Source organism: Dermochelys coriacea, chromosome 8 (assembly GCF_009764565.3).
Source record: "Dermochelys coriacea isolate rDerCor1 chromosome 8, rDerCor1.pri.v4, whole genome shotgun sequence".
NCBI classification, from domain to species: Eukaryota; Metazoa; Chordata; order Testudines; family Dermochelyidae; genus Dermochelys; species Dermochelys coriacea.
In genome coordinates, this window is record NC_050075.1 from 14,586,578 (window position 1) to 14,608,027 (window position 21,450).

The 21,450-nt window shown below is 39.1% G+C and overlaps 1 protein-coding gene across 6 annotated transcripts in view; it reads right to left on the bottom strand.

Annotated features, from left to right (window-relative positions):
* FNIP1 (folliculin interacting protein 1) overlaps positions 1–21,450 on the bottom strand; it is a 114,236-nt gene that overhangs the window by 40,488 nt on the left and 52,298 nt on the right. For 4 of the 6 annotated variants that reach the window (XR_005294485.2, XM_038413815.2, XM_038413808.2 and 1 more), the window contains exons 4-11: positions 11,553–11,653; positions 11,184–11,258; positions 10,520–10,611; positions 8,046–8,129; positions 6,913–6,984; positions 5,896–6,031; positions 5,153–5,354; positions 4,317–4,402 (exon numbers count right to left, since the gene is read on the bottom strand). Coding sequence is in view for 5 of the 6 variants with exons in the window: in XM_038413815.2 (XP_038269743.1) it covers positions 4,317–4,402; positions 5,153–5,354; positions 5,896–6,031; positions 6,913–6,984; positions 8,046–8,129; positions 10,520–10,611; positions 11,184–11,258; positions 11,553–11,653 (848 nt within the window). In the remaining variant the exon portion in view is untranslated. The remainder of the gene's footprint in view (positions 1–4,316; positions 4,403–5,152; positions 5,355–5,895; positions 6,032–6,912; positions 6,985–8,045; positions 8,130–10,519; positions 10,612–11,183; positions 11,259–11,552; positions 11,654–21,450) is intronic. The other 2 variants (XM_038413810.2, XM_043491157.1) reach the window with 1 other exon arrangement.

Below are 21,450 nucleotides of genomic sequence, written 5' to 3' on the forward strand. Positions count from 1 at the left end.
CCATAATGCTTATTAAGAATGCAACTGTACTCCTTTGGGGGTAGCGCTGCCTACTGGTTAGAGCACAAGACTATAGGATTCTTTTCCCTGCTCTACACTCACTGCGACATCCTGGGAAAATTCTTTCACTCTTGTAGCAATATAGGAACCCCACTGGGAGAGGCACTGCACAAAGTCAGATCAAAAAGATGGTCCATGCCCCAAAGGACTTCTCCCCGTGCCTCCCCATTCTCAATGGGGGTAATAATACCTCAGAGAGGTGTTGCAAGGTTTACTTCATTGCTGTATGTAAAGCATTTTGAGGTTCTTGAAGGCAAAGTATTATTAAAATACTATTTTATGATGAGAAAATCTTTAAAATGCTCAGAGTATTTTTCTTTTATGTTAAAATAATTTTGCTGGCTTGCAAAATTCATTAACACTTACACTTTCCCTCCCCCACTCTATTTTATTTTCCTCTATAAAACGGGCATTTTCTTTAGACATGAAAAATATTACACTTAGAATGCAGGATTTTGGATTAGGAGCATATCTGTTCTTTTTTGTCACCATACCTTCTGCTGCTCTGGGACAGCCTATGCAATATGCAAGACTCATGCACCTTGCTGAGTTATGCATAATGCAAGGGGCCATACTGCACCATCAATTTTTAAGCAGAACTCTCCACTGATGTCAGTAATGTAATCTGCTTAAATATCACTGGTATGAAATAGGCCCAAGTCTAGTGCAAGCATGTTACAAGAGGTGTTTCCCTTGTTATGTTTTTAATGTTTCCTCAGCTATCTGCATATTTACCACATCCAAAGATGCCACATGGATATTATTCAAATGCATAATCAGCACTATTAATGCACTCTGTTGGTTTGGCCCTTAGGGTTTTGAGAGCATCTGAATATGTTTGCAAGCACAATAGCTTACTTTACAAAGCACTTTTCTGCATATCCGAGATCTGAAGACAGCCTTCAGCCTGTGAGTCCAGTGTTAACAGTTAAATCCATTAGCAGTTTAAACAATTTTAAAATGTTTTAAAGTGAATAACAATGCAAGATAGATCTAGAGTTTGATGCTGGACTTGCAACACATTTATTAATATCAACAATTTGCAGCAGGAAAAAAAATTCAGTCTGGGCCATTCATGGAAACAGCTTCCCCTCTCTGAGTATGAGATAAGAGGAGCAAATCAGGGCACAATTTCTTCTTTACTTAGATTGTAAGGTCTCTGGGGCAGGGACTGTTTTTTGTTCTGTATTTGTACAGCACCAAGCACAATAGGCAGGAGCCCTAGTTGTTCTATCATAGCACCTGAGGTCCTGTCTACAAGTCATAAATAAGAACATGTGCAGGCAGGTAAATGTAGAAAATCTAGAGGGCCAGATCCTCTCCTGCGTTAGAGCAGCTTGACACTGCCATACCAGCACAAAGCTGACCTAAAGGCATCTTTTCCAGCCACAAGAGGATCTTCCCTGCATAGGGGAGTCTTTGGATGATAGCAGCTCTTGCATTCCTACCATTCCCAGCAGCCAGTGCAGAAGTGTGTGGCCCGGGAAAGTTATACATCCTAGTGATTCATGGGCTGTTATCAGAGCCACACAGAGCCAGAGGCAGTTGGTGCCCATTAGATTTAAAGTCTAGCTTGGTCTGCATCTTTAACATGCAGTATATAAAAAGCTGACAATTACTTTAAAAAAAAACAAAAAAACCCAGAACCAGACTAACTTCATGGTAAATTTCTGTATCTTGGACAGTCACAAGGCAGGGCCTCTGTTCAAAATGTCCCTTGGGAATCCCCATTTGCGTGGCCAAGAATGATCAAGGATGTTGAAGGTGATTGACTAGATGTCCCGTGGGAAAGAAGGAAAGACAGCGAGATGCAGCATTATGCTACTTACTGCAGAATTAAGCTTACAGAGAAAGGCTGAAGGGCGGGGGGACGTGGGGAAGGGGAATTCAGGAAAAACAAGGCAGATCCCAGAATCCAACAACGGACGCTGCCTTAGCACATGGTGAGAAGAATAATCCCCTCAGGATTCCCCTTCCTACCTGCTGCCCAGAACAGATTTTTGTGGTTGGCAAGGAGAGGGCCACAGGTGGACCATCCTCATGTTCACTTTACCTCAGAGAAGTACATCAATTAATCTTTCAACTCCTTGGTGGTAAAGCAGGGAGCCCCACTCTCAGCAGATATAAATTAACATTGTGCCATAGACTTCAGTGAAGCTATGCCGATTTATACCAGCTGAAGATCGAGTCAAGGATGTCGTATTCTTGTTGTTAGCAAGGGGATATACTAACAATGCCATCACTATGGGGCTAATGGTGGGGTTAACATCACACACACACACACAAATTTGCTGAATAATGCAGAAATCAAAGTGCCTATCCAGAAGATATTCCATTTAACCCCAAATAGATTTCTGAACTCAATAATCCAGATGTTGACATTTAGATGCACCTCTTTTGGTACAAAACACTTTATTTATAAAAAAACAAACCAAAAACAAGCGTTTTTCTGTTCCATAACAACATTTTTATAGTACACAAGTTACAATACAGCACTACTATCCTACACAGCATAGAGAAATAAGGTTCTAGAAGGCTACCAAAAGCCGCAAAGGGGCATTTGTAGTATACATTTCTATTCACATACTTAGTTAAAATATAAAATCATCCAAACAAAGACTGCAGCCCCAGGAAATCCATACTGGATTTAATTCACCCTATTACGCTGCAATGGAACAACATTTACAGCATCATGGAAACGCTGCATAAAACGGGTAGTACACATACATGTCCATTGAAGGTTACGCAATCAATGTGTCATGTGAATGATCACATTTGACAATACTTTAAAGCCTCAGAAAACAAGCCTGTCAATCTTGCCCTATAAAGTGGGGTGTTTTGTTTTACTTTTCCACGTGCATTTTCACCCTACAAGTATGCAGACGAGAACCTTCAACTTCGCTATTCAAACTGTGCACGTCGTCTACACTTCAGCTAGAGCACAACCAAACAGAACTTATTTAGAGGGGAAGAACCCACGGGTGAATTTCTTCTGTGCTGTGCCTTGCAGAAGCACAGCACAGAACTTGCATGCTAAGGGAGGGAGCCTAAGGGCGCTTCAAGCCACCTTTGAACCTGTCAAGTCTCCCGATGCCAGGCTGCTCCTAGAAATAGCCCCCAGGACAGCATATGCAGGCCAGGTGGTGCTGGAAAGGCTCACAGTGGTATGTATTACAGGCCTGTCCCTCCATCCTTGACAGACAGCCGACAGCATAAAGCAAATGCATGAAGAACTGAGGATTTGGCTCATTATGAGATGAGAGATGTTTGGAAAATAGAACTGTGCTACGTTTGCCCTTAAATATCACATAATCCATGGCTATTCAGTAACACGACTGTAATTCTGTTGACTGAAACTAAACTGAAAAGTCATTTTTTTCAGATGAATGGTCCCGCAGGATCTTTCACTGCTAAGAAAAACATCCTGTGAGTGGAAAGCAAAAGGTTAACTACTTTTTTATAATATAATGTTGCCTTCTACAGGGCTTGTTAAATGTGGTTCTAGTCTCTCTCTTTAGGGGCATCCTGCCATTCCTATTTAAGTGATGACAAATCACTAGAGATAGACAGACAGATTTCCTTTTTCTTTGCTCCTACATCTCCCATGCTACCTGAATTACTGAAGGAAAATGCCAGTGATGTACTCATTTGTGTTATTTCTCAACAGAACTGAATAGATGCTAGGTTTTGATATTGCCCCTCTCCTTTGTGCAGGTGTCAGAAGAAAAGCTTAGACATTTTTTGAAAGATGCTCCTCCCTTCCAACAAACTACCTATGAGCAATAACTATGGTTCCCCCCAGAGATCTGAGAGGGGGAAAGGTTATGTTCTATTCACAGATTAGGAAAAGATGAACTAGAACAGTGTTTCTCAAACAGCGGGTCATGACCTGCAGGGTAGACCATGAAAGGCTATCAGAGGGGATATGAGACACTGAAAACTTTATTACAGTGTAAAGCAAAGAAAATCTCGCTCACCTGCTCCCCACACAGCCCTGCCGTTTCATGGTCAAGTACTCTCTGACATCCTCTCAAAAACATACACTCAAGTAAATTATATAGGCTTTGCAATGGTAGCATTAATACAATTTTCACCCTGACTTTTACAGTCAGGATAAGTGGGTCAGCAATCATTTTTTACTTTGATAAGAGCTTGCCAATCTGAAAGGGTTGAGAAACACTGCACTACAAAGGATCTGGAAGAACTCGAGCACATTAAAAGACACAGCAATAAAAGATTTAAGACTAAATACTCACCTGAATTCATTTAGGGCGTCTACAATTCTGTTATATGCCAAGCTCCGCTGACTGGCATCAGCTGATCTACGGCTCATTTTCATAGCCTTGAAAACAATCATTAAACAGATAACAAACGCCAGACACGGCAACAGAGGTAAAGAAAATGGAAAACAAAGTCATGTGTTTGGCTTTATCTTTTATGCAACTGGTCAGGCAAATAACATTTTTTTAAACATGATAAATGATGGTACATTGCTAACTTTCATATGTAGGGAGAGTTGTGTGTGTTTGCAGCCTCTTTCTCTTCCGCACTTTCAGTCATGAAAGCCAGAAGAGGGTTCAAAAGGTTTCATACAGTCACTGCTAACGCATTTCCTAGAAGAGGGGTTTGAGACGAATTTATATGTAAAACTGTTCATTCTTAGAAAATCTGGTAAGATTAGGAATCAGCAAAAAACAAAAATACTAGAGTTATTTAGAGCCAATACAAGCCCACTGACGGATCCTGAACCTGCAATGCAATCCACTAGAGTAGACTCTTGTATAGCTGAGGGAAGGACGCAAAGGAGGTCCTAAGCCACCTTTCAACCTTGGTTGATATTAGAGCTGGCTGGGAGCTTAAACTCCAGTGCAAGTTAGAGCAGCCTAAGGACTGTTCTAGCTTCCAGTGATCCTTGCAGAATAATGCAGCATGCTTTGTCCCCACCCCAACAGAGTCCCTATGCTGTTAGTAGGAAGCAGGGTCAAAGATCTGACCCACTGAGCATAAATCATCTACAGATACATTAGTAAGATGCAAGAAAAAAAAAAAATCGAATACAGAAAGTAAAGGAATCCCAAGAGACTGTGTTTACCTGTTCTATTGCACTCTTCAGTTTGTTCATGTGACTCTCAAAAAGAGGGAAATGTGAAAAAAAGAAGTCATGAAATTTATTATTTTCATCTTCATCCTTTGAGAGTGAAAATATCACACCAATTGCTATCTTCTTTTTCCTAACAATTCCCGGGCTGGGACCAGAGCTGTCATCTGACAAATTAAAGCTTTCCTCTACGGACCTTGAAGGGGAAAAAGAAAAAGCTTGAGGAATTCATTGCTTTAAATGGCAGTTTGAGTTCTATGAAATTAAATATCAGAACATTTAACTTAAGCTAACTCCTTTTGTTTGCATTTGTTAAATCATCTTCCTTGGTAACACCAGTGTTGTCACTCTATAAAAGCATAACACATTATTGAAAGATGGGCCTTAAATCTCAAAGTCCAGATCTGATGTTTGTGGAGTTCAGATCTGACATTTCAATTCACACCTATTTTTGCCAATGGTTTGCTTTTTTATTAGGATCTCAGGGCTCCTTCTTTTCAGAACTTCAACCCATATTTTTACCTGCAATTTGTTAGCCGTTTCTATTATGTGAAAAAGCAGTAAACACTATGAAGAAATAAACCACAAAAAGCACCAGAGATCGAATTCTAATTTCACTTACACCTGTATAAATACACCACAGCAAGTAATGGTGTTAACTGGTGTATGCCAGAGCAGAATCAGACTACAGGAATCCGCAAGAGCTTAAGGTAAAACCAGCATTATCTCCAGCTCACCATCTAGGGAAGACCCCATTCTCCAAGCTTGTGGTCTGACTGCGACGCCAGCGTCTTTGGTAACTGCTGGCACAGCTTCTGGTAAGTGAAGAGCCCGGGGAGGGAAACGGAGTGATGAGCAGGCTGCTAAGAGATGCTGTAAGAATTAGAAAAACCAAGTGAAACACTTCCTACATAGTTAAGGCACACAAAAGAAAACAATATTTGGGAAATTACGGTAGCCATTAGAGGGACCCCACTAAATGCATCTGATATAACTCATCAAACATCTGACTTGTCCTTCCTATCTATACACATATCTTATTTTTAAAATGTCCAGTTTACAGTAAAACCAGCAAAGTATACCAGCACGGATGTGCTGGAACAGACTTTAAACCCTCCAGTGTAGAGGTAATAAACAGCATAGGCACTGTACATATGCAGATACCTTGCACTGTGTCTCCAACCCCACAAGAGTGAGAGAAAATTCTTCTTCAGAAAGATAAGAAACTTGGTAGTTTCAACCCCTTAACTACTCTCCAAAAGCAGAGATGGAAACAGACAGGAAGGATGGCCTATGAGATGGAAGTTCCCAGTCGTAACAGGCCCAGCGTCCTGAGTTTATTGGGGGAAATTACCCATTCTAAAAGCTGGAAATTATTATTGCCCTCAATAATAATGGGGCACAATATTTTTGAACACATTATGAGTTTGATTTGAGTCTTTAAATTGCCCGGCTCATTGGAAGTGAGTTATATTCAATTGTACTACTGCGCTCAGAGTATTTCTGTGAGGTATTTTTAAGTATATCAAGGGTGCTTAAAGTATATGGATAGGTGTCCTTCTCTAGCATTTGCATAAATATAAATAAATGAATACATACATTTCAAAACATATCATTATAGAAGGGAAAGTCAGATTTCTGGATTCTGGTTTTAGGGCGGTCACCAAGCAACAGAGAAGGTGGCTTAGGCAACAGGATAGATGGATATCTAATAGCAATCATTCATTAGAGCTCTCTAGTGTTCTGGATTTTACCAGATCTTGCTATGCCGCTGTCTCTATCCTCATTCTGCTCCCTCCCAGGCATGTCCATAGGGTTGCTGTGAACTGTAAAATAAGACACACCAATTAGCAAGAGAATATACATTCCTGTCCTTGTTTGTAGTGTTCCAGTTAATTAACAAAACCAAATCATGCTCATCTCATTGCATTAATTTAGATATTTTTCAACACACTGTGCAAGCCCATCACCAAGAGATGCTGCTAAGCTGAACAAGCCAAAACATTTATTTGAAAAGCTCTTACATATTTTTCTAAAGTCTGCCTCTTCATTTTAAGCACAAAAAGAACCAGACCTACATTCATTCTCTCTCCTACAAAAAGATTTTGGAGTAAAATTCTAATGTACTAAAAGGGTATTAGCCAAGCAGCTAAAGCCCTTTGTAAAAGACAAAGAGAGTAACTTAGATTTTAGATGTGTATAAACCAGCAACATTGAATAAATGCTTTATATACAAGTCTGGACCATGTAATAAAGAATTCTTCCAAAATATTTCACAATAGTAGTCAGGAAGGAAAAGGATTAGTATTAAAACTTTATACAGTGAATTGCTTGTTCAACTAAGCCTTGAGCAGCATCTGTATTCATAGCCAGTCCTTATGTGTATAGAAGATCAAAAGTGTCTCAATCATAATCTTAAATGTGATATATTTTACAGATCTGTGAAACATAAGCTACTCAGCCATGGAAGTAAGACCCAGCCACTGAAAACAAGCATTGTTTATTTTATATGAACCAAAAGTGACTACATATTCTTATAAATTTGGTTAAAACAAGTCCAGATCTAAATTAGCTTGGAAAGCAACTACTGTCAAATATTGCCTCCAAAAATAAATATGCACTATGCAAATGGGTAAGTGTCTATAAAACAAAACTCATTAAGAGAACAGAACTTTTAAAGCATCTACTGCTCTTGATGATATGTGCTTAAAATTCCCACAAAATGATAAAAAGCTAAAAAGCAAGCATCTCTGCTCACTTTACATTTTCCCCATGCCCTCCAATTTCACAATCATATCTTTAAAACATATCTTATTTCCATGGCTACACTACAAATCCACACATCTTGGTGACATCAACTAGACTATGTACACAGCACACTGCAAACCTGCAAAGAAAGAGGCGCTCCGGATCAGGCGGAGCGGACCTTGTTCAGAGAACGCTCGCCTAGGGCTGCAAAGCTGTGAAAGACCTACATGGCAGAACGTAAAATACATATGAAAGAAGGAGGTTAGTAAAGCAGAGCTGAGTCTGTAGGAAAAAAAAAAAAAAGTTATAAGCCAACATAAATGCAGACCAACAGATACAGAAGAATACAGCTCTTATGCTCAGCAAGAGTTAAAATCCAAGCTGAAGTATCTATGACTAAAACATTGTCTTTCCAATATTATCTTTTTTTAAAAACAGGATCCAATTTTACATTACCTCCCACAAAAGGGACTTTTAAAATGCAAATAATTAATTTATGCAGGAAGTTAAGAACACCTACTAGCTCGATTCACAGATATTAGATTTAGCCTGATGTAAAACATGTGTTTTAATATCTCCATTGAGTGAGTGGCTAGGGTACTCCACCTTCGAAGAAGATGAAAATAAAAAGCATGAATAAGTTAAGTTTAATAGAGTGGCGAGAAAAATTACCGGTCACAATCACTGCTCATGAAAATTAAGAGTCAATACACGACGTTAGTCATAAGAATGGTGGACAAAAAATAAACATTAACTTTAAAACCATGGAAAAATTCATTATTGAAGGGTAAGTTACATCAGGGAAATACATTATGCTTGTTCTGCATACATAACAAAATAAAAAACAAACACTGACATTTTTAATTAGTTAATTGCCAGCTGCATCAAAAAGTTGAATTTGGGAAGCTATTATATACCCAAGGTTTTCTATGTAAATTAATTAAAAAATTCAGAAGGCTGCACTTTAACTAAAGCTCCCTTCCCTTCTCTTTAAATGACTTAGTTCTTTATTAAGGAAAAAGGATAATAGGGACTAGCTTTAAAAAAAAAAAAAAAAAAGCAGGCATGTATGAAAAGAGCAGGGGGTAAACAGTCCCCAACCAAAACACACAAACTTTTTTTATATCACGAGCTGGCAAGAGTCAGTGGGTTAGAAGCATTTTTTTTTTAAATTTAATTTAGTTATACAAATGCTCCAGTTATAGATTAACTTCTTTGCCCTGTCTTGCCCATTGTTCCCTCTGCCTTGAAGTGGGAAATGTAAACAAACACTGATGAAAGGATTGAAAGTTCCTGCAGTTTCATGGCGGTCTCAGTATTTTTGTTTCTTCTTCTGAAATGCTCTGTCATTTGTTAGCTGTGTACCTCTGTGACTCCCAACTGATGTACTGACACCTCCTACAGCAGCATGCTAGAAGAGCTATTTTCCTTCTTTTTGCTGCTGTAGAAGGCCATCATTAGGATGCTTTGCTACACCTAAGTCACTGAATCACAACCGTGACAATGCTCAAGTTTTAATTTTCCCTGTGGATTTTTTTGTGGGGGCCAGGAAGGTGGGAGTTGGCATACTAACAATTTTGCCAGACAAAAGCAACTGTCATACAAATTGCAGAGGAAAGATGAGATTTTCAAACATGCCTGAGTTAGGAACTTCTTTACTTTGGCTCTTAATTCACTTTGGCACTTCTAAAAATCTCACACAAAGCCCAAAAGAAATACTGAGTAATGAGAATGTACAACTTTGACTTTCCACATTTTGTAAACGTGGATGCATTGAATGGACAACAGTCTCAAGCCCCTTTACAAGGCTTCCCTTGTAAATGAATTACTGGCAAGAAAAGTAGCACAAGCCTATAATAACTATTATACCTCAATTAGCTTGCAAATGATGATGCAAGTTTTAAAGAAACGTGTGCCACAACAAGGAGGAAAAAACATCTGTTGGTATTTCTGAACCTTTTTAAAGCTGATTCATTTCTGCAATATTAGCTATAAAAATTGATTTTAAACGAATGACTTCATTTCTGATCTCCTAAGGCACTCACACGTGTTTAAATTTAAGCACAAACGTCGTCCCATTGAGATTCATGAGGACATGGATGGACCCTTGTTCCCAAGAACTGATGCCGTTATTTGGAAGCCAAAACCCCATTTTGGTGTAACATGACATTCAATTAGCCTCAGAGGTCTGGTTGCTAGAGCAGAAAAGTATGTATGTCCACTGATAATCTCAGAAGCTGATCACTTAAAGTTTTAAAATTAACTTTTTCCAGCCAATTTTATTCTAACTACAATAGAACTGGCTTGAAAATTAAATTAACTAATTAAGGGAAAGTGGTGCTTACTAAGAAGGGCTGTATTTGTGTTTCCTGATATAGGCTGTATTTAAACCTCTAACCAAGATGGAGAAAAAGCTGTGTCCTATTACCAAGACCTAAGCTGTATGGCTTACTCTCCCCAAATCCATGCAAGGTTTCTTTCTATAAAATCCTTTGCTACTGTTTCAGTGGGTTTTATTAGCTGCATAATATGGAATTTTTCATAACAGTCTGAAAATCTAGTGCTTATTCAATTAACAAAGGTACCAAGAAAGAAATTAAGCTTTTAAATTACCTATGTTTCCAAGGAGTCCATTCATAATTGTACTATGGTCTGGCTTTAATGTATTATTGTCCTGATTAATGAACTCAAGACTGTCCTGCAACCTAAAAAAAAAAAAACAAAACAAAAAACCAAAAACCCAACAAAATCAGTAATTCACATTTTGGTACAGTGCTGTCTGATTTCATTGATAGCCTGAATGGAACAGACTAGCAACTAGTGCAGGCTTTCACTAAAGTTGTGGAAAACCCCCTACCACCTAATAGTTCACAAAGCCAGGCCAGCTGTACAGTTAGCACATGCAAACTGAGCAGCAAGTAGCTGAAAGAAAGACCCACTCTGTAACACCTCACACCCAAGAGGTATCATTGAGTGCCTTCAACTCTCATTGATTTCAGCAGGAATCAAAAGCACTCAGCCCCTTGCAGGATCAGTCTCCAATTGCCAAAATGCCAGCACCTGCTGTGAAGGAACACTCCATCCCTTTGCTTAAGGCAAAGTGAGGTGGAGATGACCACAAGCAAACAGTGGAGAGGCAAGACACAGGAAACAATACAAAGTTCCTTGTGATGTAGAAAAAAAAATTTTGAGGCTCCTGACATGATCAGAATTCTCTTCCAAGTAGTGCTTAGGTTCAGCTACTCAGACTCAATGATATTATTTCTAATGTACTCACGTGTTTAGACTTCCATAGATGCTACTTCCAGTTCGAGCTGTAAAAACCTTGCTAAGCATGAGCTGAGGAGGGGAGCTATGAGACAAAAAAAAGGAAGAGGTCAGTACAGAACTATTGTCCCAAAACTTCCTTTTTTCTCCATTCATATTCCTTCCGATTTTAAAGGCTTAAACGTATAGCATGACAATTAGCCTAGCATTATTATAGGTCTAAAGCATTATCAGGATAAATACTATTTGTACCTGAACTTAGAAACTGCCTCTGCTCTGAACTGGAAACATTCAGTGGAATAACAATTTTATCACAATATAGAATCTTGTGAAAAGGACATCAGTAAAAAAAAGCAACAAAAAACAGAACGAGTCTCACCGGATTTGGTGAATTTTCAATGTAGAACCCTTGTAGCTCATGGCCACAGAGCCAAACATCATCTCCCCGAGCATATTGGCATCAGAGGAGCATCGAGAACCCTGCAGAACAAATCAATTAATTATTTTGTTATGCACTTGAGCATTTCAAAAGCACGTTTTCAGTTAAGGCAACACAGAAACAAGGAAAAATATTAAAAAATGCTTTGCTCTGATGGATGCAAATATCGGGTACATTTGCAACACAACACGCTATAAGCCCCTTAAAGCACAGTATAGTTTGTTGAGATAAATTCTATTCCAAGAAGCAATCTTAAGGTGGGTTTGTGGACTGAACCAATCAGTACAATTAACAGAACAAACCTATCTCTATGGGAGTTGCACTGCATTTCACTACTGATTGCTGGCAGTTGTTACTGAAGACACAGCGGACTCAAAGGGTGGAGAGAAGTGTGATATAGTCTTAGGAACTGATAAGGGATTAGTCCCCAATTTTAAGGCCTAGATTAAGGCATAGAGTTCATACAAACCTGCCTGTGGCTGTTGAAATGCAACTTGTTTATAAAAACTGTGACAAAAGTTCCTGCTCTACTTTGGTGGGTCTTGTGCTTATTGGCAGATTTGCTCGCATTAGAGCTTCACGGCAGCCCTCAGCTTGGCCGTTTTTCTGAATTCACAGTCCAGGTCGACTCCTCCTGTGTCTGACCAGGAGTTGGGAGGATTTGGGGGGAACCTGGGCCCGCTCTACTCCGGGTTCCAGCCCAGGGCCCTGTGGAATGCAGCTGTCTAGAGTGCCTCCTGGAACAGCTGTGCGACAGCTACAACTCCTTGGGCTACTTGCCCATGGCATCCTCTCACCACCACCTTTATCTTCACCATAGGACCTTCCTCCTGGTGTCTGATGATGCTTGTACACCTCAGTCCTCCAACAGTCCGCGTTCTCACTCTCAGCTCCTAGTGCCTCTTGCTCCCAGCTCCTCATACACACCACAAACTGAAGTGAGCTCCTTTTTAAACCCAGGTGCCCTGATTAGCCTGCCTTAATTGATTCTAGCAGCTTCTTGATTAGAACACCTGCAGCCAATCAGCCTGTCTGTCTTAATTGTCTCCAGAAGGTTCCTGATTGTTCTGGAACCTTCCCTGTTACCTTACCCAGGGAAAAGGGACCTACTTAGCCTGGGGCTAATATATCTGCCTTCTATTACTCTCCTATAGCCATCTGGCCTGACCTTGTCACAAAACATACAACTCCAACAGACTGCTATACAACCCGTCTTCCCAATTAAGATTTCTCCTGTTTGCAATATAGATAATTATAACGAAATAATAAAGAAAATTAGAAGACTTAAGGATTCTGTATAGTATTACATAGAGCAGTACAGAAAGCACTTCTAGAGGTGACCAAGCAATGCAAAAAGGGATTTGTAATTATGCTCTGAAATAAAATATTGATGAGTTTGATTCACGGTTATTTGTACATGAGTTGTTTTCATAAGTATTCAGAAAGTCACTCTGGTATTTGTGAAACAGTTCACAAATACCAAAAGTCTCACAAATTTTAGTGATGCATCCGATGAAGTGAGCTGTAGCTCACGAAAGCTTATGCTCTAATAAATTTGTTAGTCTCTAAGGTGCCACAAGTACTCCTTTTCTTTTTGCGAATACAGACTAACACGGCTGCTACTCTGAAACAAATTTTAGTATCAATCATTTTCCATCTGAATCTTTTTACCAGCAGTAAGTTATTTGTCATTCATTATTCTGCTCTTTAAAAAGTTTCAACTATCCAGACAAGAAACAGAAGAAAAAAAAAATATCAGGTGACTTAAAGTGACCACTGAATAATGAATAGCAAACTGCTGAACAAAAACAGTTCACAGTCAGCTAAAATGTGGTCACAAACTATTCCTTCCCCAGGTTCTCCCTTTTTCCACTGTAAACAAAAACTAGGTCTTCACTTTTAAGGCCATTCATGGATTAGCCCCACCCTATCCATAATCTTTTATGTACAATCAAACCTTTAACCCGCCACCCTTGCCTTGCCAATGATGCCAGCCTTTATCACCCATCAGTCCAATGGTCCCCCAAACACCTTAGTGCTTTTGCCCAGGCCCACCCTTTATGCACTGGGAGGAGTACCCAGTAAAAATCCAAACAGACGCTATATTGTCCTCCTTCAAAGCTCTCCTTAAATCTCGCTCTGCCATTTACCAGACATTTGACAAAGGCTACACAGTGGTGCTGTGTCTGCTGCTTATTACTCTACCAATAATTGTGTCACTGTAATCTTGTGTTCCTCCCAGATCTGTTGGGTCCACCTGTCGCCTCTCGTTGTATATTTAGGTTGTAAGCTCTCAGTTCCTCCACTGATTTCTGTCACTCACTAGTTGTGGTACTTTTTCTCAGGGGATACCATGCACTGAATAAGATTACCCTTTTTCATAATGTCACAAGAATATCATCTCTCCAGTCTTGTAGCACTTGTTCTTTCACCCATATTTCGTTACAGAGTTTTATTAGCTGCTCAGTCAGAATTTTGCCTCCTGCCTTCAGTACATCTGCTTGAATTCTTGTGGCACCTTAGAGACTAACAAATTTATTAGAGCATAAGCTTTCGTGAGCTACAGCTCACTTCATCGGATGCATTAAGTGAGCTGTAGCTCACGAAAGCTTATGCTCTAATAAATTTGTTAGTCTCTAAGGTGCCACAAGTAGTCTGTATTCGCAAAAAGAAAAGGAGTAACACGGCTGCTACTCTGAAACCTGCTTGAATTCTGTGAACATCAGGCATTTCCCTTGTTTGAGGCCTTTGATGGCTGCTTTAATTTCACTGTGTTTGTTATTGGGACCTCTTCTATTTCCAACTTAGCACTTGGATTTCCTCTCAAACCTAGGCATGATTATTGGCTCTGGACAGTTTGTAATCTGGAATGGAAATGTTCTTTCCAGGCTTGTTCTTCATGCATTTTCAATATCTGTCCATGACAGTCATTGATGGGCATCACCTGTGATGATTTAGTCTTTCTGAGAGGTCTTTCACTATTCTACACAGCTGCTTGAAATCTCCTCTCTTGTGCTGCTGCTTCTGCCTCTGCAGCCTGCTTCTGAACCCAGACATTTCTATCTTGCCTGAATTTCTTCTTTATTTCTTTGTCTTTTTCTATACATCTTGCATCTGCTCTAAAAGTTCTGCCTGTGTCTTGCACTATTCCTTTTTTGCCTTCAGAGTTTTTTGTTTGTCAGTCGCTGCCCATGTTCCAGATGTAACAATCTATGCACCTTACTTTTGCCCTCTTCAGAGGCGCACTACTTCCTCTGCTGTCTCGACTACCATCTTCTTCCAGGTTGACCATCTGTCTTCCAGATTTCCATCAGTCTGGTTCTGTAAAATACTGGATCGGTTGCTAAATGCAATCTGATCTGCATTTCTTTGTCCTGGAACTTCTCTATTGCAATAACATTCTTTTTGTCCATCTTTGTGATCTTTTTGAGTTTAAGTTGTAATGTGGCCTCTCAGAGATAATGATCTGTGCTCTGATCTCTGCTGACTCAGACATCGCTCAAAGAAGACGCTCACCTCTCAAATATACACACATGGCCTATCTTTACGATGTTTGAGCCACAGAGATTCAGGAGCCATTCATCATTATAAGTCTGGATGCCTTCTGCTGCTGTGCCCAGGACACCTTCCCAGCCAATCGAGTTGTTGCCAATTTGTGCAATGAAGTCACCTATCATCAAACTGATGTCTTGATTAGGCATGTCATCTAATACTTGCTGCACCTGCTTGTAAAATGTATTCTTTTCACTTTTGCCTAATGCATTTGTTGGTCATATACTTGGGCTACATTTACACTACAGAGCTTATAGCTGTCACACTGCTAGTGCAGATGCTCTAAGGTGATGGGAGAGAGCTCTCCCATCAACTTAATTAATCCACCCCCAACAAGCGACAGTAGCTATGTCAGTGGGAGAAGCTGACATGTAGCCCACGAAAACTTATGCTCTAATAAATTTGTTAGTCTCTAAGGTGCCACAAGTACTTCTGTTTTTTTGGCGGATAGAGACTAACACGACTGCTACTCTGAAACCTGTCATAATTCCTACATCTCTTTCACGGGTTCCTCCTCCTCAGTGTAAGATTGTAGCATCATCTTGGCACTCCCTGCGCCCCCCTCATCTCACTGACACCAAGTATGTTCAGGTTTCAGAGTAGCAGCCGTGTTAGTCTGTATTCGCAAAAAGAAAAGGAGTACTTGTGGCACCTTAGAGACTAACAAATTTATTAGAGCATAAGCTTTCGTGAGCTACAGCTCACTTCATCGGATACTTTTTCATTTCTCGTGTAATTTGTGCCAACTTTTCCATCCTACACATAGTAAATACATTCAGCGTGCCTACTCTTGTTACAGATTTGGTTGTCAGGATTCAGTCTCCCCAGTTCCCAGCTTCCTTCTGGCCTTCACTGAGCTCTGTCATACTTGTGTTTTAAGCTCTGTGTGCACATACAAGTAATGGCTTAATGGAACTGCTTCTGTTGCAATACAGTTAACTCTGCCACTCTTAACAATGGTGCCAGTCCCACGCTTGGATAAAAGAGTAGGGTTCTGCAGCTGGATTTGCAACCCACTCAGGTAAAACCTTACAGCAACACAAACTGTTCAGTTAATTATTATTAATTCTGTTTATTATGTTTTACCAAAGGGCCAACCAAGAATGGAGTCCTATTTGTGCACTGTACAAACACATAGTACTAGACTTCCCTTCGTTATCTTCCTTGTCCCAAAGAGCTTATACCCTAATAATAAATAACAACAATCATGTACAGTGCTTAGCACAATGAGGCCTAAATTGAGACTATTTGACTCTACTGCAATATAAAATGATTTTTATTATTTACAAACAGTAAGACCATTTATGAATAATTATTATACTTGTAGAAATTTGTATATTTCTGAAGAATTTTCAAAGAGAAAACAGGGCTAAATTAGTAACAAATAATTTGATTAGCTCCGATTTGCTGCATTCCATCTCCTTTTAATCTTTATTTGGCAACTTCTACATTAAAATACCAGTAGTTTAGAATTTCACACATATTTAACACCTGGTTAAGAAAGATTTAAATTACTTGGCACCGGCTGAATGTGTCGCTATAAAGGATAATGTATACTTTCATGATTAAGCAGCAGGCAATGGCATTCACTAACATTAATTTAAACAGGTTCTCAGCCAGTAGAGTGTTTATCTGGGTTAAGTTCAGCCCCATCAGGAAGGAAGATGAGAGCAGGGGATTGTGTGTGTGTGTGTGTGTGTGTGTGTGTGTGTGTTTCTTTTACAGAAATTATTTCCTCAAAATTACTTTAAGTAAATATAATTTCATATCACATACAAATCTCAACACTTCACTAATATCTGACAGGCCTAGTAATACCAGATATAATGTCTGCCAATGCATGGAGGGAAACTTAGACTGAATTATAGAATATAATAAAGAAAACATGGACTATCATATGGAGAAAGTGCAATAGCAACACAGTATACAAGTACTTTTTGAAAAACAAGTACTTACTGGAAAATCTTTTTTAGCTGAAGATGAAGACTGAATACACAAAGAAGTTCTTGCAGTGCGGTATGAGTAGGGATGCAAAAAGAAAAGGAGTACTTGTGGCACCTTAGAGACTAACAAATTTATTAGGAGCATAAGCTTTCGTGAGCTACAGCTCACTTCCGATGAAGTATGATGTAGCTCACAAAAGCTTATGCTCTAATAAATTTGTTAGTCTCTAAGGTGCCACAAGTACTCCTCTTCTTTTTGCGAATACAGACTAACACAGCTGCTACTATGAAATGAGTAGGGATGCTTACTGATCTTCTTTGCATTTTAGAGAAATCAAGGGATGTTAATTCTTGTTTCCAAATAATCCAAGTATAAAAGTGAAGGCTCACAGAGTTTGTTTGATTGCTTCTTTAGGGCCTGATCCAAGGTTCATTGAAGTTCATATGAGGTCTTTCCATTGACTTCAAGAGTCTTTGGATCAAGCTCACAAAGTACAGTAGAACCTCAGAGTTACGAAAAGCGGAGTTACGAACTGACCTCAACCACACACCTCATTTGGAACCGGATGTTCAGAGTTAAACATTTCAGAGTTATGAATAACCTTTTGCCAAGGTGTTTGTTAACTCTGAGGTTCTGCTGTATATGTAATGTTTAGGAGTTTGAGCAATTGTTTTTTTCTAGGTTCCAGCAGAGGGGTGTTCAGAGGACAAATATGGTGCCCCCACTATGGCACATAATGAGGAATTAAGATTTTAAAATTAAGTAGGAATTCTAAAAGGGGAACTGACAGGGTTTTTCTATAAATTAAAATATATTTGTAAATATATGAAAAAAAGAAGACTGTTTAAAAGTCCAATTAATAATTAATTGTTGTTTTCAAAACAGATTCTTTTTAATCCATTGATCCAAACAGAAGTCTGGCCACAATCCATCTCTGTGGGTGTAATATCACGTGTATAAAGACACAGACATCAGGTCATGGCTCCCAAACCAAAAAGCATCCCTACAGAAGTCAACGGGACTTAAACAAATGCCTGAAGTTAAGAACAAGCTTCAGTGCTTTCCTGAATGAGGGCCTTAGGGCCTAAACTTTTCTTTTATTTGATCTTCAGAGCGAGAAGAGTTGTGTTTACTGCTGATCGTTCTATGGAGATCATGGATTTTGGACAGGCTGGACCAATGGCTTCTTGACAAATTAAGGGTTGACTCAATCACCTGTGCATAATATTTTTCATTTGACACTCTTCTGTATATTGTTATTGTGCTGATCGTCTCCTTCAGTACAAGGAAAGAGCACATGATGCCATGAGTAATCATGCATTTCCTGTAACTTGACTGGTGAGTGTTTGCCATAAGCGATACCGATTGAGCACGAAGGAGGAATGTCACGTAACATCATATGCTAGATAAAGTACTGCACACAACAAGCAAAAATCTTCTGACTAAAATTAAAAAGTTACCCAGGCCAATCAACTGAAGATGTTTTTGCAGCTGACAGAAACTCATGCCACTCTTTCCTCTCATCTATGTGCTGTCTTTCCAATCATATGCATAAGTAAGTAGGGTCACTTTTTTACTCATGTTCTTTTTTGCTGGCAGTTCCTCTGCCCATTAGCCTTCCAGAATCTCAGCACAGACTCCCCGCTAGCTGTGCCTGAACCTGACTAAATTAAATGCCACAAGGACTCCCGGAGCTCAGACACTTCAGAGCTGCTGCACTTGGGCACTAGGCAAAACAACAACAAGCCACATCCTTTGACTTTGTCAACTCCAGATGGCGAGCAAAGAATTTAGAACAAACATTTGCAAATGTGAGTGCTTAAAATTAGATACTTAAGTGCGCTGATATTCACAGGTACTAAAGCATGCACAGCTCCCATACAAATCTATGGGAGCTGGGTTTGTGTACCCTCTGGGAAAAGTTAGACTAATTATTTAGGTGACTAAATATGGGTTTAGGTAACAACCAAGTTTGGCCTAAATCTAAATGACTTTCCCAATGTCACAGAGTGAGCTAATGGCAGAATCAGAAATAGAATCCAGGCCTCCAGATCCCCACCAGAAATAATGAATATGTAAAGAAGGCCACTGAATTCTTCTACTTACCCTACCCATCGAAATAAGAACAAGGAGATACTATGAAACTCAAAGACAACTCATTTAAAACATAACACTTTCCATTACTTAGCTCTTTGAATCTTCAAAGCAGTTTGCAAAAAGGATCCATTACTAAGGTCAGAATACCTAACTTCTGCAACTCACTATCACTCCAGGAGCACAAAAAAGACGGGACATGAATAAAAATAGCAACTACCACTATAAAAATGAGGATATAATTACAAGAACTATTAATCTTCATGTGTCATGGCAAAAAACTGATCACTACCAGGATCATGGATAAATTCCCATCCTCATCTCCCATGGTATCATATTACCTAACTGGCCAGGTGCATTGTAGGTAGTCTAGGAAAGATTAGATTTTAATCAATAAATATCACCCAAGAGCCTAAAAAATGTGAGTGTGGCTCTAAAGAAGTCCTTTTTTACAAAGTATTTTTGTACATGGAACACTGAATAATGATCATTACAAACTATTAGGCCCAATTATGATGATTTTTATCTATGGATATAAATTGTGGGAGTTTTGAATAAGCATAAGGCATTTGAGGATTGTTTGGTTTTAAGTTTTCTGCCAGTGTGAAAATTTAAGTCAATAAAAACTGAGGGGAAAATACTTAAGACAAAAATGTATTATTATTATTATTATAATAAAAAATCATGAAAAGTGAAAAGCTGCTCATTTCAAACCAAATTACAGGGTTTTGTCTTTCCCCTGCAAGATCGGGAAGAGGCACTGCCAAAGACAAAAATACTCAAGAGATGCCCTGCTTTGGGGTTTGGCCTTCATATGTGCCTAATGAGGATGAATTTACCTTGCATTACCACAGACACCTACATTTATTGTGAGAACCTTGCTGCTGTTCAACCACCTGTGCTTCCAAGTTCTAGAAAACAGGTCATCAAAGACCAAAGTGAAGTGTGATGAGCCAAGAAAAGGGGTTAAAAATTAAAAACTCATATGAGTAATAACTGAAGAGCGTATGGCAAAAGGGCACGACTCTAGGGAATGACAACTTGGAAACAAACCAGTTCCCTTGCTCAAATTTATGAGTGCACATAAAAACAGATTATAAATAAATTGCAAGAGTTTGTTATTACACATTAGCATATTAGAGTCAGTAATATTTGCATGATTTGGAAATCACATTTCTGTCCGGTAAATTTATATAATTTTCAATGTCTATTTACAGCACATATTGCACAAAATAACCTTCTACACATATAAACAGAACTGCAACACAGTTGTAAACCCAGGTCTGATGATCAAACAAACCTTCAGCCTAGATGAGAAAAAAAAATACTCGAGCAAGATCCTGCAAACACTACCAGGTACAGTACATTATACTATGGGAAGTCATCGGCAAGTAACCATTAGCAATATCAGACCTTATTTAGAAGCACCTGAATGTATTCTAGAGATATTTGTGAGTGCTTTAGATGGGGCATTATCAAAATACCACAAGCACTATATTTCATCTTCTAAATCACCTACATCACAGTCACATATATTTAATAAAACTATCATAAAAAGTGCTATTAGCATTATGTTATTGGGACTTCCACTTCGCAGCTGCAAAGGTTGCACATACTACATATATATTCAGACACCTTTATTCTCCAATGCTAATCAGTATTTGTACAGAGCCTGCCCAATGGAGAAGAGAAATAAGTAGCTGTAGGTCGAGACATTGGTGAGCATAATGTTCTCCTGGTTACATAGGACATTGTGGGGGTTATGTTGTGCCAGAGGAAGCAAACCAAGATAAATGGAACAGCTCTTCCTTTCAAAACCACACAAAATACCCTTCCAAGAAGGGCGAAAGGGCAAATAGGACTTCAGTCACCTTATTGAAACTATGGCGAAGAGCTGTATGTGAAAGACAAGACAAAGGGAATACATTTCTGGTCAAATATAGCAACAGCTAATGTGATGATGGATAAAAATCAATGCAGAAAGTTCGTTCATTTACATCACTGGTGGGTTAAGACATCAGTAGTACTGTACCTCAAAATAAGTTGTGTAAGGGGCACTTCCCTCAAACACGTAATTAATTCATTACGAAGAGTATAAAGGCTCAGTTCTATTTTAGGATGGCTTAATCTAAAATGCTTGTGATCCCATGGAAGCTGAGATGACAGAAATATATCCATGTCAGATGACTCTGGCTACTCTTGTAACCAAAACCTCCACACTTTTGTAAAATTTAACTCAAGTTATATA